The sequence below is a fragment of the Dendrobates tinctorius genome, unplaced genomic scaffold, assembly GCF_039654945.1.
Source record: "Dendrobates tinctorius isolate UK_male_01 unplaced genomic scaffold, ASM3965494v1 ptg000012l, whole genome shotgun sequence".
NCBI lineage: Eukaryota > Metazoa > Chordata > Amphibia > Anura > Dendrobatidae > Dendrobates > Dendrobates tinctorius.
The window spans coordinates 13,417,383-13,436,631 of record NW_027361680.1 but is presented as its reverse complement, the minus strand read 5'-3'; the positions used below and the strand labels follow the sequence as shown (position 1 = coordinate 13,436,631).

The 19,249-nt window shown below is 41.6% G+C and overlaps 1 protein-coding gene across 3 annotated transcripts in view; it reads right to left on the bottom strand.

The window, feature by feature from the left end:
• The window catches only part of FIRRM (FIGNL1 interacting regulator of recombination and mitosis), a 737,920-nt gene that overhangs the window by 73,653 nt on the left and 645,018 nt on the right, over positions 1-19,249 (bottom strand). For 2 of the 3 annotated variants that reach the window (XM_073557998.1, XM_073558000.1), the window contains one exon: positions 15,613-15,717. The exons of the other annotated variant lie outside the window; for it this stretch is intronic. In XM_073557998.1, coding sequence (XP_073414099.1) covers positions 15,613-15,717 — 105 coding nt within the window. The remainder of the gene's footprint in view (positions 1-15,612; positions 15,718-19,249) is intronic. 3 annotated transcript variants of the gene reach the window in all.

Genomic DNA, 19,249 nt, shown 5'->3' with positions numbered 1-19,249 from the left:
GGAGGACTGGGAACGGAGTTGGTGAGGATCAGGAGTGGAAGGGGGGTTGAAAACATGAGGTTGGGATGGGAGTTGATGGACAGACGAGGTTTGTGGGAACATTGAAGGTGTGTATGGTGAGGGCATTGGGGTATAATGCAATAGGGAAGGAAGGTACTGGGAAGAATGGAATGGGGAACTAGAGAAAGGAGAAAGAGTGGTAGGAGGATGGATGGTGGTGGAAGGATGGACGGTGGAAGGATGGACGGGGGAAGGATGGAAGGGGGGGAAGGATGGACAGAGGGACGATGGACAGGGGGAGGATGGACAGGGGGAGGATGGACAGGGGGAGGATGGGATGCTTCAGAGAGTACCTCCACTAGAGCATTGTGACAGGCTTACATCACACGCATCTGCTGGTGAGTACTTAAACCTTCCATTTGCCGGACAACTGATTGAAAAAAAAATATGTCTCGGCGTCTGGTTTGAGTCTGAATTCTTCTGTTCCATGTATCTTCTGAGTTCCGTGATACTTTGATTGATCATGTTCAACCCAGAAGATAACTGTTGTCCATAAGTGTGGAAACCATTCTGGACGGATGAGTTCAGACTCAAACAGTCAGACAAGGTCATCCTTTCCTGACCTCTCAGACGCTGCCGGCCAGAACCAAAAGTTGGTTGAGATGTTGCGGCAGTGTCAGAGGGGTGGGGTAAAGGGTACTGTAAGTCATCACCAGCAGCTTCATGTGATGAAGTCTGCCCTGCTGCGAGAGACCGCCACCGTGTGATAACCCTTTCACCTGTGAAGGAAAAAAACAAAGTGGTTAGTATTCAACACTTCACACGCTGTAATACAAGTTACTGAAATTGGAATACTTACGCACAAAATCCCTGTCCCTCGCATCGAGCTCCTCCCAGTTGTCTACAACCTCCGAACACACCTCATCCCAGAGCCGTCGGGTGGTTGGTTGGTCGGCATGTAAACGGTTTGCCATGTTCCACAGCGGCTCCCATGGTTGCACTGCCTGGATGAGGTCGTCAGCGTCAATGATTAGATCCTCTTCAAATGGACTCTGGGGAGCACGCTGTGAAACCTGTGAAGAAAAAAAAATAAAAACAAAAAAAAATTATTACAGTCAAACACATGAGGTTCATTAATCAATCACCCAAATAAAGGGTTACTTACCGTTCGCCGACCACCAGAGGCAGCACCTCGACGACGCTGGGATGACCTAGGAGTCGCTCTAGTGCGGGCACCAGATTGTGAAGACTGTAAAAAAAAAAAAATATTGGGTTGGATGGATGCGTAGTTATTGTGTGTGCTGTGATTAATGTTTGTGTTGGGTGTATTACTTATGTATGTATGTATGTATGTACAGTCATATGTAAAAGTTTGGGCACCCCTATTAATGTTAACCTTTTTTCTTTATAACAATTTTGGTTTTTGCAACAGGTATTTCAGTTTCATATATCTAATAACTGATGGACTCAGTTATATTTCTGGATTCAAATGAGGTTTATTGTACTAACAGAAAATGTGCAATCTGCATTTAAACAAAATTTGACCGGTGCAAAAGTATGGGCACCCTTATCATTTTCTTGATTTGAACACTCCTAACTACTTTTTACTGACTTCCTGAAGCACTAAATTGGTTTTGTAACCTCATTGAGCTTTGAACTTCATAGCCAGGTGTATCAAATCATGAGAAAAGGTATTTAAGGTGGCCACTTGCAAGTAGTTCTCCTATTTGATTCTCCTATGAAGAGTGGCATCATGGGCTCCTCAAAACAACTCTCAAATGATCTGAAAACAAAGATTATTCAACATAGCTTTTCAGGGGAAGGATACAAAAAGTTGTCTCAGAGATTTAACCTGTCAGTTTCCACTGTGAGGAACATAGTAAGGAAATGGAAGAACACAGGTACAGTTCTTGTTAAGCCCAGAAGTGGCAGGCCAAGAAAAATATCAGAAAGGCAGAGAAGAAGAATGGTGAGAACAGTCAAGGACAATCCACAGACCACCTCCAAAGACCTGCAGCATCATCTTGCTGCAGATGGTGTCACTGTGCATCGGTCAACAATACAGCGCACTTTACACCAGGAGAAGCTGTATGGGAGAGTGATGCGAAAGAAGCCGTTTCTGCAAGCACGCCACAAACAGTCGCCTGAGGTATGCAAAAGCACATTGGGACAAGCCAGTTACATTTTGGAAGAAGGTCCTGTGAACTGATGAAACAAAGATTGAGTTGTTTGGTCATACAAAAAGGCGTTATGCATGCGCTGTATTGTTGACCGATGCACAGTGACACCATCTGCAGCAAGATGATGCTGCAGGTCTTTGGAGGTGGTCTGTGGATTGTCCTTGACTGTTCACACCATTCTTCTTCTCTGCCTTTCTGATATTTTTCTTGGCCTGCCACTTCTGGGCTTAACAAGAACTGTACCTGTGTTCTTCCATTTCCTTACTATGTTCCTCACAGTGGAAACTGACAGGTTAAATCTCTGAGACAACTTTTTGTATCCTTCCCCTGAAAAGCTATGTTGAATAATCTTTGTTTTCAGATCATTTGAGAGTTGTTTTGAGGAGCCCATGATGCCACTCTTCATAGGAGAATCAAATAGGAGAACTACTTGCAAGTGGCCACCTTAAATACCTTTTCTCATGATTTGATACACCTGGCTATGAAGTTCAAAGCTCAATGAGGTTACAAAACCAATTTAGTGCTTCAGGAAGTCAGTAAAAAGTAGTTAGGAGTGTTCAAATCAAGAAAATGATAAGGGTGCCCATACTTTTGCACCGGTCAAATTTTGTTTAAATGCAGATTGCACATTTTCTGTTAGTACAATAAACCTCATTTGAATCCAGAAATATAACTGAGTCCATCAGTTATTAGATATATGAAACTGATATAGCTGATGCAAAAACCAAAATTGTTATAAAGAAAAAAGGTTAACATTAATAGGGGTGCCCAAACTTTTACATATGACTGTATGTATGTATGCGAGTTTTTGTATGTGCTAAACTCACACTCTGTGCGCCCCCTCCTTGCATTTCTCCACCCTGCATGTCTCCTCATGGACGCTCCTCAGCTTCAGCTTCCTGTGAAAACATAATACATGCATATAGGTAAAAAAAAAAAAAAGATAAAATACGCGTAAACAAAAATTAAGATGTAATAAAAATAAAAAAATTACTTACCTCTGTTTGCTGATGATGTGAGGGGGAGCTCTCAGAAGAATACATTCCTGCCGCCTGGCTTGCGGGTCTGCTGCGGTGTGGCTGGCGGGTCCTTCAACGGATCACTGGCGGTTCTGCTGCGTTCTGGCGGGTACTTCCAGAACAGATCTGCAAGTATAAAGACACTTGTTAGCTACTATACAAAAGGTATTAAAAGCTTTCAGGCCTTTATACTTACTGAGAACACTAAAGTTGGTTGTATGCAGGTATGCTGCGGCCTGGCGGTTCTGCTGCGGCCTGGTGGGTACTTCCAGAACAGATCTGCAAGTATAAAGACACTTGTTTAGCTACTATACAAAGGGTATTAAAAGCTTTCAGGCCTTTATACTTACTGAGAACACTGAAATTGGTTGTATGCAGGTCTGCTGCGGTATGCCAGGTATGCTGCGGTTTGGCGGGTTCTTCCTCAAAGGATCTGCAAGTAAAGAGAATTTTAATAACAAAAAAAGAAAAAAAACTTCATTGGTATTAATGTGTGAATTCCCTGAAACTCACTGAGTATACCAAAGTGTTTGCATGTGTTTAAATTCCCTGAAAATCTCTCACAGAGTGTAACCACACTGTGATTGCAGGTGTGTAATTCCTGAGTATACCCACAATTTTAGTGTTTGCATGTGTGTTAATTCCCTGAAAAACTCTCACTGAGAGTGTAACCACACTGTGATTGCAGGTGTGTAATTCCTCAGTATACCCACACTTTGTGTTTGCATGTGTTAATTCCCTGAAAAACTCTCACTGAGAGTGTAACCACACTGTGCTTGTGTGTGTAAATCCTGAGTATACCCACACTTTTCGTGTTTGCATGTGTGTGAATTCCATGAAAATCTCTCACCGAGAGTATACCCAAGTGTTTGAATGTGTAAATTCCAATCTCTCACTTGAGAGTATAACCACACTTGTATACCAAAAACTAATGTACCTTTTTTGTACATATTAACCATGCTTAATTTTACCGGGTTTTAAAATGATACTACAGAGAGTTTTTAAAAACATTTTTTATAAAAAAACATTTTTTTAGTTTTTTTTTTTTTCTTTTACACAAGTAGGAGCTACTCTGCGCTTTATTTTAAATACCACAATAAATGAAAAATAAAACAGTGATACACAAGAGAAAAACCACATACAATACACAACACAATCACAGCACAATTGCAAATATTAAAATAAAATTCAGTACACATGCAACAGATAAACAATTAAAATATGAAAAAAAGCCTACAAAAAACACACACACACAGACATGCAACACTAGGAGGCCACGAACATACATGCAGGAAGGCAGACCACACACACACACTCAGACACACCACACAAACACAGGCAGACAAGCCACAAACACACAGACATGCCCCCCACAAATAGTTTAGCACAATTGCAAATATTGAAATAAAATCACAGTACTATGAAAATAAAATTCAGTACACATGCAACAGTAAAACATTTATAGTATGAAAAAAAGCATAATAAAAATGCACACACACACACAGACATGCAACACTGGGAAAATACATGCAGGAAAGCAGACCAGACACACACAAACACGCAGGCCACACACACACACACACAGACAGACCACACACACACAGACAGACAAGCCACAAACACAAACAGACATGCCCCACACAAATAGTTTAGCACAATTGCAAATATTGAAATAAAATCACAGTACTATGAAAATAAAATTCAGTACACATGCAACAGTAAAACAAGTATGAAAAAAATAGCATAATAAAAATGCACACACACACACAGACATGCAACACTGGGAAAATACATGCAGGAAAGCAGACCACACACACACAAACACGCAGGCCACACACACACACACACACACACACACACACACACACACACACACACAGACAAGCCACAGATACACAGACATGCCCCACACAAATAGTTTAATACTCACACAATTGCAGGCTTTGGTAGCAGGCTTCTCCGTCCTGGCTTGGTGCTGGGCAGGTTCTGTCAGGCCTCTTGCTCCAGGAGTCTTGCAGCTGGGGGTCTTGCTGCTGGGCAGGTTTTATAGCTCAGCTGGGGGTCTTGCTGCTGGGCAGGTGCTGTCTGTCTGTCTGTCTGGCTCTGTCTCTTCAGTGTGGCTGGTGCCGGATGTCTGGGCCCAATGATTAATTAGCCCACCTTATATAGTTTTTGGACTGTCTGGAAAAGTATCTTTTTTTCTGAGCATGCTCAATGCGATTTAGCAGATTCCGCAAAATCGCGGATTCCGACGGATCCGCCGACCATAGGCGCCCATTCTACCGCATAGCGGACGACGGCCATTTTGACGGCGACAAAAAACGTTGCAAAGTCCGCTCAACTCAGACAGAATCCGCCAGGAATCTGGCAGATCCGCCGAATAGCGGATGTAACGGACGACCATCCGCCACTAATGTATCTCAATGGGAAAAAATTGGCGGATCTGCCACAAGAAAAGCGGATCCGCCATTTTCACTTTTTGGCGGATTTTGACTGATTTGAAAAAACTGATGTGTGAAACAGGCCTAAGATCAAAGGATTGAAAATCGGCACGGTTGAACACAAATGTGCAGCATACGCAGATGACATACTTTTCTTTTTGGTGGATCCTGACAACTCTATTCAGGTTTTACTCAATGAGTTGTGCTTCTTTAACTCTATCTCCAACTTCAAAATAAACTTCACCAAGTCCAAAATCATGCATATTTCTTTATCTCCTGAAAACAGAAGTAATTTAGCATCACTCTCGCCATTTAAAGAATGCTCATCCATTGCATATTTGGGAACCAAATTTAGTTGCTCTCCTTCACGCCTTTTCGATTTAAACTTCAAACCATTGTTTCATTTGGTCGATTCTGCCTTATCAAACTGGAGAGATGTCCCGGTTTCATGGTTCGGTAGAGTCAACCTTATAAAAATGATAATTCTCCCCAAAGTCCTATACCGTCTCCAAACCCTCCCAATAGACATTCCTCAACAATTTTTTCAAAAACTCAAAACTATAATTTTAAAATTTATATCGGCAGATAAAAACCATAGGATAAACCATAAAACCTTGGTAAAATCAAGATGTAGAGGAGGTTTAGGTCTCCCTGATTTTGAAAGCTATAGATTATCAACCCACATGTCAAGAGTGATTGAGCTGCAATCCCCTTGTCCCACAAAACTTTGGGTTCCACTTGAGTTGAATGATCTTCATGATGGTTTTGCACATTACCTATGGCACACCCCATTTAATAGATTTAAATACAATAATATCACGAACCCGTACACTATGATTACCCTCAGATTATGGCACAAAACAAATAAAAAAATGAATCTTATGCAAAGCCACTCCTATCTTGCATTTGATCCCTAATAAATATAGATCTCATAAGAGGAAAATCAGGCTCTCGATTGCCTTCAGAAACATGCCGATTTACTCATTGGTGCACAGAAACAGATGTATGAGCAAGAAGATCAGCTCACTCACTGAAAACCTTCACTTGAAAGATGAGGAAATTCAAAGTCTACAGGAAGTAATAAATCTTTATCTCCCAGACATTTCTACCTCAGCACCTGATCCGCCAATTCTTAAACTAATTATGAACACAAAAGGAAAGGGAAAAATGATAGCCAAAGTAAATAAAAACCTAACCCAAACACAGGAGATCCCAGATTTCATTAAAAAATGGGAAGAACTAAACACAAAATTTCTTCCAGAAGAAATTCATACAATCTTCAAAAACATCCACTTCCTAACATCTTCAGTGTGATTCCAAGAACTTAATTAGAAAATTATATCAAGATGGTATGAAACACCTGACATATTGATTAAAATAGACAGCTCAATCTCCCCTCTTTGCTGGAGATGCACCAGAGAGAAGGTTTCTCCATCTCACATTTGGCTGGAATGCACAAAAATTAAAAGTTTCTGGGAGAGAGTTAGAGACCATATAAAGAAAACCTTAAACAGACATCCCATTAACATCAAGTTTCATTCTATTCAATCTGGATCCTTCAAATTTACACTTTAAAAAAGGCTCACTGATACCTCACCTGCTAACGCAGCTAAAATAACTATCGCAAGACACTGGAAAGATGTAGAGACCCCTACCTGCAAAGAATGGATAAAAGAATCCAACCAAATCAGTATATACGAGAAAATTAGACTTTCAGGATCTAAAAACTTAAAGACTCTAAATGCATGGTTAACCTGGTTGAACGCCTCAGAGAATCACCAAATAAACACAACCGGTAATCCTTAATTTCTGTCCCTCTACAAATTTCTTTTGTTATTCATTTTTTTTCTTTACATATAGTTTGTTCTGTAATGTTAATGCCTTGATTTGAGCTTGATCTCCCAAATCGCATAGTTAACCTCTATTTTAAGCAGGATTTTCTGACTCCTTACCCTCCCCCCCTTTCCTTCCAGTGTCCCTCCCCACCACTGCCCCTTGTCTTTTAAACTCTTCTTACAACCCTTTTGGTTTGCAAATCGCAGGCTTGTAATGTTATCGTTGTGGTTTATTACGATTGTTTGCTTTTTAATCTCATTCTTTCTTTTACTATATCTGGAAAATGGAATTTTCCTTTCCCGTTATATTATTGAAATTTTCTAAATAAAGAATATATACAAAAATAGTTAATAAATAAAATTTCCTACATGTCCACTTTACATCAGCACAGTTTTTGAAACATAATTTTTTTTTGTTAGGAAGTTAGAAGCATTAAAAGTTGACCAGCGATTTCTCATATTTACAACAAAATCATTTTTTAGGGACCACATCAGATTTGAAGTGACTTTGGGGGGCCCATATGATAGAAAACACCCAAAAGTGATACCATTATAAAAACTGAACTCCTCAAAATCATACTCAAGAAGTTTATTAACCCTTCAGGTGCTTCAGAGGAATTAATGCAATATGAAAAGAAAAAAATGAATATTTATTTTTTTTTCCACAAAAATTTTACTTTAGCTGCAAATTTTCCCTTTTCACAAGGGTCACAGGATAAAATGGACCCACAAATTTGTTGTATATTTTCTCCTGAGTACAGGGATACCCCATATGTCACATGGCAGGAAAAGAGTTTTTGAACGCAAAATTTGGTGGAATCATTAGTATACTCCATGTTGAGTTTGGAAAGCAACCTGATGTACCTAAACAGGGGAAAACCCCCACAAGTGACTACATTTTGGAAACTAGACCCCTCAAGGAATGTATCTAGATGTGTGATGAGCACCTTGAACCCCCAGATGTGTCACAGAAGTTCATAACATACAGCTTTGAAAATACAAAGTCACATTTTATCTACAAAAATGTACATTTAGCCCCAATTTTTTTATTTTCACAAGGGTAACAGGAAAAAATTGACCCAAAAATTTGTTGTGCAATTTTTCCTGAGTAGGCCAATACTCCATATATGTAGAAAAACTACTATTTGGCCTAACAACAGGGCTTGCTAAGGAACTTGTGATGAAGGGCACACAGTGCATCACCCAGCTTTGCACATAGACTTGCCTCTGCACCTAGCATTCACATGGTATGCCTTTCAGCTAACCCCAGCTTACCCCAGTGTTATTTATGACCTTGTTTACTCTGGCTTGATCATATGCATCTGGTCCACTCTTACTTGTCTGACCAAGAAGAGCAGAGACCACTCCTCTCTGCTTCACACCTGACTGCACTTAGTTGTACATATATTGCAGAGCACAAGTCTGCATAAAGACTTCAGTCTGCAGTGTGAATTCTATAAGTGTGTTCTAGAAGTGTGAAGATTAATTTAAGAATTAAAACCAGAATTGAACCAGAAGGGAACTGAAGGTAACTGTACACAGTCACTGTAAACAATGTTTCTGTTTGTTTTCACTTTCACCTCTATAATCCTTCACTTTCTGCTAATTCCCCAAATCCTACTCCTAGTAAGGAACTGTTCATCTCTTCTTCAATCCTCCCCATCCACCTCACCTCCGCCTCAAAACTGTTCCTTAACATACAATCTTCTGTCTCCAAACACAGACAGCCCCCTCGTGCCCTCTCCTTCTCCCACCTACTAACACTTTCTCTGCTCCTTCTCACTGCTGGTGATATCTCTCCAAATCCTGGTCCTCCTCACCACATTCCCACAGTCATTTCTACCTCCCATCCACGCTCTATCACAACCTTCCGTAACCTCTCCAACCTTATACCCATTCACCCAGCCCCCGCTTCCCCAGTCCCACTAACAGGAGCTCTGTGGAACGCTTGCTCTGTCTGCAACAAGCTTTCCTACATCCATGATCTTTTTGTTACTACCAAACTTTCCTTCCTCGCCATCACCGAAACCTGGCTCACCCCTTCTGACACAGCCTCTCCTGCTGCACTTTCGTATGGCGGCTTCCACCTTTCTCACACCCCCCGCCCCAGCAGCAAACATGGCGGAGGAGTTGGTTTTCTCCTGTCAGATACCTGCTCCTTCACCCCAATCCCACTGCCACCCTCTGTTACCCTCCCTTCCTTTGAGGTGCACTCTGTGCGCATCTACTCCCCCTCCAACCTCCAACTGGCTGTCATCTACCGCCCCCCAGGGCCAGCCACCACCTTCTTTGACCACTTCACCACCTGGTAACTTCATTTCCTTTCCGCGGACATCCCTACTATCATCATGAGCGACTTCAACATCCCCATTGACACTTCCCTCTCAGCTGCCACTAAACTTCTATCTCTCACTTTCTCCTTCGGCCTCACTCAATGGTCTTTTACATCCACCCATAAAGATGGCCACACACTGGACCTCATCTTCACCCGCCTCTGCTCCCTATCTAACCTAACTCACCTCTTCCTCTCTCTGACCACAACCTGCTCACATTCTCTTCCCTCTTCACTCCATGTCTACAATCCCCACCCCACAAACTTTCACACCCTCGCAGGAATCTTAAACACCTTGACCTACACTCATTCTCTGAATCCCTCCTCCCTCTCACAGATATAAGTTCCTTACACAATGCAGATGACGCTGCTGCTCTATATAACACCACAATAGCTGTAGCTTTGGAATCCGCTGCCCCACTTACACCTACCAAAACTCGCAAAATCAACAGACAGCCCTGGCACACCAGCCTGACCAAAGAGCTGAGGCGAGCTTCCAGGGCTGCTGAGCGCAGATGGAAAAGATCCCACTCCAACGAGCACTTCATCGCATTCAAACAGTCCCTCACTACTTTCAAGACCACACTCGCCACAGCTAAACAAACCAACTTCTCATCTCTCATCTCCTCCCTGTCTCACAACCCTAAACAGTTAGTCAACACCTTCAATTCTCTCCTCCGCCCCCCAGCACCTCCTCCCTCCCCACTCATCTCAGCTGAAGACTTTGCCTCATTTTTCAAGCAGAAAATTGATAACATCAGGGACAGTTTTGGTCAACAACCCCCAGAGCCCTTCCTCCCGACTTCCCAGCCCTCCACCTTCAAAACCAACTTCTCCACCATTACAGAAGATCGACTCTCCACTCTACTCTCAAGATCACATCTCACCACCTGTGCACTCGACCCGATCCCATGCCACTTCATACCAAACCTCACCACAGTCTTCATCCCAACCCTAACCCATCTCTTCAACCTATCACTAACAACTGGTGTTTTCCCCTCAAGCTTTAAACATGCCTCCATCACACCTATCCTCAAAAAGCCCTCTCTTGACCCATCCTCTGTATCTAGCTATCGCCCTATATCACTTCTCCCCTACGCCTCCAAGCTACTGGAACAACACGTCTACCTTGAACTGTCCTCCCATCTCTCTTCTTGCTCCCTCTTCGACCGCTTACAATCTGGCTTCCGGTCACACCACTCCACTGAAACTGCCCTTACTAAGGTCACCAATGACCTCTTAACGGCCAAGAGCAAGCGACACTACTCTGTCCTCCTCCTCTTGGACCTGTCGGCTGCCTTTGACACAGTGGACCATTCCCTATTATTACAGACCTTCTCATCCCTCGGCATCACAGACTTGGCCCTATCCTGGATCTCATCATACCTAACAGACCGGACATTCAGCGTCTCCCACTCACACACCACCTCCTCACCTCGCCCCCTATCTGTCGGAGTCCCACAAGGTTCAGTCCTTGGGCCCTTGCTGTTCTCTATTTACACCTTTGGCCTAGGACAGCTCATAGAATCTCATGGCTTTCAGTATCATCTTTACGCTGATGACACACAGATCTACATCTCTGGACCAGATATCACCTCCCTACTAAACAGAATCCCTCAATGTCTGTCCACTATTTCATCCTTCTTCTCCACTAGATTTCTGAAACTCAACATGGACAAAACAGAATTCATCATCTTTCCCCCATCTCACGTGACCCCCCCTACGAACCTATCAATTACAGTAAATGACTGCCCACTCTCCCCAGTCCCACAAGCTCGCTGCCTCGGAGTAATCCTTGACGCTGATCTCTCCTTCAAACCACATATCCAAGCCCTTTCCACTTCCTGCCGACTTCAACTCAAAAATATTTCACGAATCCGTTCATTCCTCACCCAAGAATCTGCAAAAACCCTAGTCCATGCCCTCATCATCTCTCGCCTTGACTACTGCAACCTCATGCTCTTTGGCCTCCCCTCAAACACTCTTGCACCCCTCCAATCTATTCTAAACTCTGCTGCCCGACTAATCCACCTGTCCCCCCGCTATTCCCCAGCTTCTCCCCTCTGTCAATCCCTTCACTGGCTCCCAATTGCCCAGAGACTCCATTACAAAACCCTAACCATGACATACAAAGCCATCCACAACCTGTCTCCTCCATACATCTGTGACCTCGTCTCCCGGTACTTTCCCGCACGCAACCTCCGATCCTCACAAGATCTCCTTCTCTACTCCCCTCTTATCTCCTCTTCCCACAATCGCATACAAGATTTCTCTCGCGCATCACCCCATCTCTGGAACTCTCTACCACAACATATCAGACTCTCACCTACCATCGAAACCTTCAAAAAGAGCCTGAGGACCCACCTCTTCCGACAAGCCTACAACCTGCAGTAACCACTGATCGACCAAACCGCTGCACGACCAGCTCTACCCTCGCCTACTGTATTATCACCCATCCCTTGAAGATTGTGAGCCCTCGCGGGCAGGGTCCTCTCTCCTCCTGTTCCAGTTATGACTTGTATTGTTTAAGATTATTGTACCTGTTTTTATGTATACTCCTCCTTACATGTAAAGCGCCATGGAATAAATGGCGCTATAACAATAAATAATAATAATAATAATTTTGCAACACAGACTTTGATAGAATGGTCTGTGGGCGTCTTGTCGCATTTGGAGAATCACTTATGTGTCTAAATAGTGAAAAAACCCCACCAGTGACCCCATTTTGGAAACTAGACCTCTCAAAAAAATGTATTTAGATTTGTGTCGAGCACCTTGAACCTCCAGGTGCTTCACTGAAGTTTAAAACATCGAGCTGTGAAAATAAAAAAAAATACATTTTTCCCACAAAAATTTTCTTTTAGCCAGAATTTGTTAATTTTACAAGAGCAAGAGGAGAAATTGCACCACACAATTTATTGTACAATTTGTCCTAAGTGCAACAATACCCCATATGTGGGGCAAAACTACTGTTTGGACACATGGCAGGGCTTGGAAGGGAAAGAGTGCCATTTGACATTTTGAAAACAAAATTTGCTGGAATAGTTAGCAGACGCCATGTTGGGTTTGGACAGCCCTTGATGTGCCTAAACAATTGAAACCCCCCCACAAGGGACGTCATTTTGGAAACTATATCCCCCTCAAGGAATTTGTCTAGATATACGGTGAACATTTTGCACCCCCAGGTACTTCACAGACATTTATTATGTTGAACTGTAAAAATGAAAAACTATTTTTTTTTCTGTAAAAATGTTTGTTTTGCCCCAATTTTTCATTTTCACAAGGGTAACAGGAGCAAAATGGGCCATACAATTTGTTGTGCAATTTCTCCTGAGTACGTGGATACTCCATATGTGGTAGAAAACTACTTTTGAGGCAGAATGCAAAGTTCAAAAGGGAAGAAGCGCCATATTGGAGTTCAGATTTTGCTGAAATGGTTTGAGGGTGCCATATCACATTGGCAGAGCCCCTGAAGTGCCAGAACAGCAGAACCCACCATAAGTGACTTCATTTTACAAACTACACCTAGCAATGAAGTTTTTAATTTTTATTAGGAATAATAGTAAAAAATGAACTGCTCAGTTTGCTGTGCAGTTTCTTGTGAGTACGCCAATATCCTACATGTAATCAGGAACTACTTTTGAGGCACAGTGCAAATGTTAGTAGAGAAGGAGCGCCATAATTTTGTGTAGATTTTACTGTTATGGTTACAGGTGACAGGACTCAATATGAGAACCCCTGAGATGACAGAACTGCATGACTTTATAAGTGACCCCATTTTACAAACTACACCTCTCAATGAATTCACCTACGGGTGCAGTGATTATATTGACACCACGGATGTGTCAAAGAATTTTATACCATTGGGCGGTGAAGAAAAAATAATTACATTTTTACCACAAATATATTGTTTTAGTCACAGATTTTACATTTTCACAAGGAGAAATGTGTACAAACGACACCAAAATTTGTCATACAATTTCTGATGAATATGGAAATATCCCATATGTGGCTGTACAGTACTGCTTAGCCAGACAGCGAGACTTGGAAGGGACGGAATGTTATTTGTCTCTTGGAGCTCAGATTTTCTTAAAATAGTTTGCAGACTCCATATACAGAGCGCATGAGTTCTAGAAGAGCAGAATACCAACCTCAAGTGACCCCATTTTGGAAATTATACCCCTTTGGGAATTTATCTACAGGTGTAGTGATGATTTGACTCCATGGGTATTTTTCAGAAACAAGCAGTAGTAGATGTTTCTGAGTGAAAATTACAAGTCTGCTGCTGTAGTGCACAGCACGTTATGGTCAGCTCATGCTTCTGGAGACAAGCACTTGTAAATTGGGTGGGCTCTCATTTCTACAAAAATGCTAAACATGTGGACCCTAAATGCGGTTTAGATACACTGTTGGGATCAGAAGGGAGGGCGGTATTTCGATTTGGGACTGCAGAATGTGCTGGATTTCTTTTGGGGGGGTGAAGAGTCATACCACTTTTCTAGAACCTTTGTGCTACCAGTAAGGTGGAAGCCCCCTATATTTCTGTTAACAGATGATGGACGTGAGTGGGGACTTGCTGTTTTTTGTGGATTGAGTTGAAGCTTTTATTGGGAACATTTCACATGACATTTGGGATCACATTTATCCAGCGCTCTACGTTGAGCACTTACATTGGGGTTTCCATCTAAATATCCGAATGATGTGATTCAGATGAAACTACTGAGGGATCCATTCCCTATAATGAGGCAGCAGAGTTACTCTGGACTCAGTCAGGCCTCTGTTCAGCAGTGTCCTTTTTACAGGTGCACAAAACTGGCTGATGGCACTTTTAAGCAAACCTAAAAAGACGTACACTGCCAGATCGTAGGCCAGACAACATCCAGAGTGACTCCACCCGCCTCATTATAGGGAATCTTCTGCCGGGGGTTCCATCTGAATCATGTAATTCATAGATTTAAACGGAAACAAAGGTGTAAGCGCTCAGCATAGAGTGCAAGATAAATGTGAGCAGAGCCTTACTGCGATATTTGGGAGGTAGAATGAACAAATCAACAGCAGATGAAAAATTGGTTTCTTTTATTTTTTACACCATTTCTCATGCGGTATAAGTGATTAGACAACGTTGTTCTACGGGTCAGTGCGATTACAGCAATAACAGATTTATATTTTTTTTTATGTTTGCCTGCTGTCACACACTAATAGATGCTTTTTTTTTTGCATAAACAAGTTTTTGCATCTCCATTTTTTGAGAGCTCGATTTTTTTCCATATTTCTGCCGAAAGAGTCATGCGTGATGGCATGTTTTTTTGCGGGACAATTTCATGTTTTTATTGGTATGATTTATGAGCACATGACATTTTTTGATCGCTTTCTATTCCGATATTTGTGAGGCAGAATGAACAAAAGCCAACAATTGAAATGATTTTATTTTTTTATGATGTCACGAATGAGGTAAAATTGATAAGGTAGCAATATTCTTCGGGTCAGTATGATTACATTTATATAATTTTTTTATGTTTTGGCACTTTTACATAAATATCAATAGCAGTATTTAGAGGGTAAAACTGCCGGGAGTGGTGCGGGCATCGCTTCTGGCAGTGAGAGACGAAAGTAAGTTGTCAGATTCGCTGAACACCCAGCGGTGATCACTTGCGTAGAGCTTCTGTGCGTGCAAAATCGCCAGGACGTACCAATATGTCCAAGGTCAGGAAGTCCTTCCCAACCAAGACGTATCGATACGTCCAAGGTCGTGAAGGGGTTAATGGAAGAAAAGATACATAATAAAGTACATTAGTTTCAAAATACCTCAGCAAACTGTGTGAAAGCCTCTAATGCATGCTGTTTAACAATCCACGTTTTATCTGAAAGGAGCATTGAGAATAACACTGAGACCTTTGACAGTACAGCAACCTGAAAATTGGAAAAGAAAGACTCCTGAATCATAAAGTAAAGAATATATAAATGACAAATAATAAAATTATGCTGATGTTAACAAGCTTACTGGTAAATTTGAAATCTTAAAAGAGTTGTCAGGTAAAAACCATGGAATAGGTGATAATATTGATCAGTGAAGGTCCAACCACTGGGATCCTGACCTATCAGCAGAATGAGGAACTTTAACCCCTATCAGAACAGAACAGTATTGCTCAAACTGCGCTCCATTCATTTCCTATGGGTCTGCTGACAACTGCCCTCTGTATTTTCCGGCAGCCCCATAGAGAATTAATGGAGCGGTGGTCAAGTGTCTGACCTGTTGCGCTATACAGTAATGGGAATTCTGTCTATCAGTGAGTTTTTCAGCGGTAGGACACTAACCGATCAAGTTATCGTATAACAGGCGGATAGCTTATAAATTGTTTTAACCAGACAATCCATTTAATCTTTAACGTTACACTGTAGTTTTCCTTCAATCACTAACACACTGAGGATGCATGTTTTAAGGCCATATATCCCAGTTGAAGAGATATGGTTTACTTCTGGATGTAGGGATGTTAAAGGGTTTGCTTTGGAATAACCTTTTATATGGCCTAAAGCAGGGAACCTTCATCAATTTCAGACCGATGGGGGTGTGGCATCCCCCACAGATCAGCTAGCTGTTATCTGCTCTGTCCAGTTGTAAAAAATCGTTAAGTGGCCACGCACAAGTACTGTACCCCATCTCCAATTTAGAATTGAATCCCCTTCTATCTGATATTAATCCTTAAAGGCCCCAACACACACAGATTTTGTGACGCCACGAGATCGCTGTGTGTGACGGGGATCAGCGACCGGCCCCCCGCCGGGTATCGCTGATCGTGCAGCATCGTCCTGGGCCATTTTTTCATCGTTGCTCTCCCGCTGGCCAGCGCGCATCGCTGCGTGTGGCAGCGGGAGCCAACGATCAGCAAGGCACCCAGCGCTCTAAGCAGGCGCTGGGAGCTGGTATCTAAGGTAAATATTGGGTTACTAAGCGGCGTGCGTCACTTAGTTACCCGATGTGTACCTTAGAAACCTGCATGCTGGCAGCTCCAGGTGCGAGAAAATGAAAAACAATCTCAGATATCAATGTTATCAACTGTTAAAACTAATAAGTCAAACAAAATTGCATTATAGCAAGTATCAGGATGAGGACCTCATTGCAACAAATCATTGTGAGATTTGGAAGCTAACATCCAGATATGCAAACGCTGATACAGAACTAACTTTTTTCAAAGCTTAGGTGTTTCTCAGATGTATATATGTATGTACGTACATATGTGTATGTGTGTGCATGTGTACAAGTGTGTGTATGTAATATATATATATATATATATATACACATACCACACACACACATACACACACAGGGTGGGCCATTTATATGTATACACCTTGGTGGGCCATTTATAAAGTTGGATCCAAAATGGCCAACTTCAAAATGGCCTCCATGGTCACCACCCATCTTGAAAAGTTTTCCCTCTCCCCTATACTAATGTGCCACAAACAGGAAGCTGATATCACCAACCACTCCCATTTTATTTAGATGTATCCAGATAAATGGCTCACTCGGTATATATTATACATATATATATATATATCATTAATTGATTCAGAAATACACTCTATACATTGTTAATGTGGTAAATGACTATTCTAGCTGCAAACGTCTGGTTTGTAATGCAATATCTTCATAGGTGTATAGAGGCCCATTTCCAACAACCATCACTCCAGTGTTCTTATGGTACTTTGTGTTTGCTAACTATGTAAGAAGGCTAATGGACAGTTAGAATACCCTTGAAAACCCTTGTGCAAGTATGTTAGCACAGCTGAAAACAGTTTGGTTGATTAGAGAAGCTATAAACATGACCTCCCTTTGAGCTAGTTGAAAATATGGAGCATTACAATTGTTGGCTCCATTAAACTCTCAAAATGGCCAGAAAAAAGAACTTTCATTTGAAAATCGACAGTCTATTCTTGTTCTTAGAAATGAAGGCTATTCCATGCGAGATATTGCCAAGAAACTGAAGATTTCCTAAAACGGTGTGTACTACTCCCTTCAGAGGAGAGAACAAACAGGCTCTAACCATACTAGAAAGAAGTGGGAGACCACGCTGCACAACTGACCAACAAGACAAGTACATTACAGTCTGTAGTTTGAGAAATCGACGCCTCAAAGGTCCTCAACTGGCAGCTTCATTAAATAGTACACGCAAAAAGCCAGTGTCAATGTTTACAGTAAAGAGGTGACTCCGGGATGCTGGCCTTCACGGCAGAGTGGCAAAGAAAAAGCCATATCGGAGATTGGCTAATAAAAGGAAAAGATTAATATGGGCGAAAGAACAGATATTGGACAGAGGAAGATTGGAAAAAAGTGTTATGGACAGAAGAATCCAAGTTTGAGGTGTTTGGATCACGCAGAAGAACATTTGTGAGACGCAGAACAACTGAAGAGATGCTGGAAGCGTGCCTAACGCCATCTGTTAAGCATGGTGGAAGTAATGTGATGGTCTGGGGTTGCTTTGGTGCTGGTAAAGTGGGAGATTTGTACAAGGTAAAAGGGATTTTGAATAAGGAAGGCTATCACTCCATTTTGCAACGCCATGCCATACCCTGTGGACAACGCTTGATTTCAGCCAATTTCATCCTACAACAGGACAATGACCCAAAGCACACCTCCAAATTATGCAATAAATATTTAGGGAAGAAGCAGGCAGCTGGTATTCTCTCTGTAATGGAGAGGCCAGTGCAGTCACCAGATCTCAACCCCATTGAGCTGTTGTGGGAGCAGCTTGACAATATGGTACGCAAAAAATGCCCATCAAGCCAAAGCAACTTGTGGGAGGGGCTTCTGGGGTGAAATTTTTCCAGATTACCTCAGCAAATTAACTGCTAGAATGCCAATGGTCTGCAATGCTGTAATTGCTGCAAAGGGAACATTCTTTGCCGAAAGCAAAGTTTGAAGGAGAAAATTATTATTTCAAATAAAAATCTTTATTTTGAACCTTGTCAATGTCTGGACTAGATTTTAAATTCATTTGGCAACTCATTTGATTAATAAAAGCACACATTTTCATGGAAACCACAAAATTGTCTGGGTGACACCCAAACTTTTGAATGGCAGAATATATATATATATATATATATATATATATATATATATATATACACACACATTATATATACACTGTTCCAAATTATTATGCAAAAAATATTTCCTCATATTTTCTTTAAATTACCTATATGAATTGCAGTCATTGTTATTTTCCAGTCATCTACTATTCTAGTATAATTGCAATGTTTTGAACAAACTGCCTATGAAAACAGTATATTTTTAAAAATAATTAACACTCAAAATGCATGTTCCAAATTATTATGCACAGCAGAGTTTTCAACCTTTTTATTTTGAACAAAAAAATGGTCAATTGTGAAATTATAAGCATTATCAGCTTATTACAAAATGAAATCAAACAGTTTTCAAGTCAAA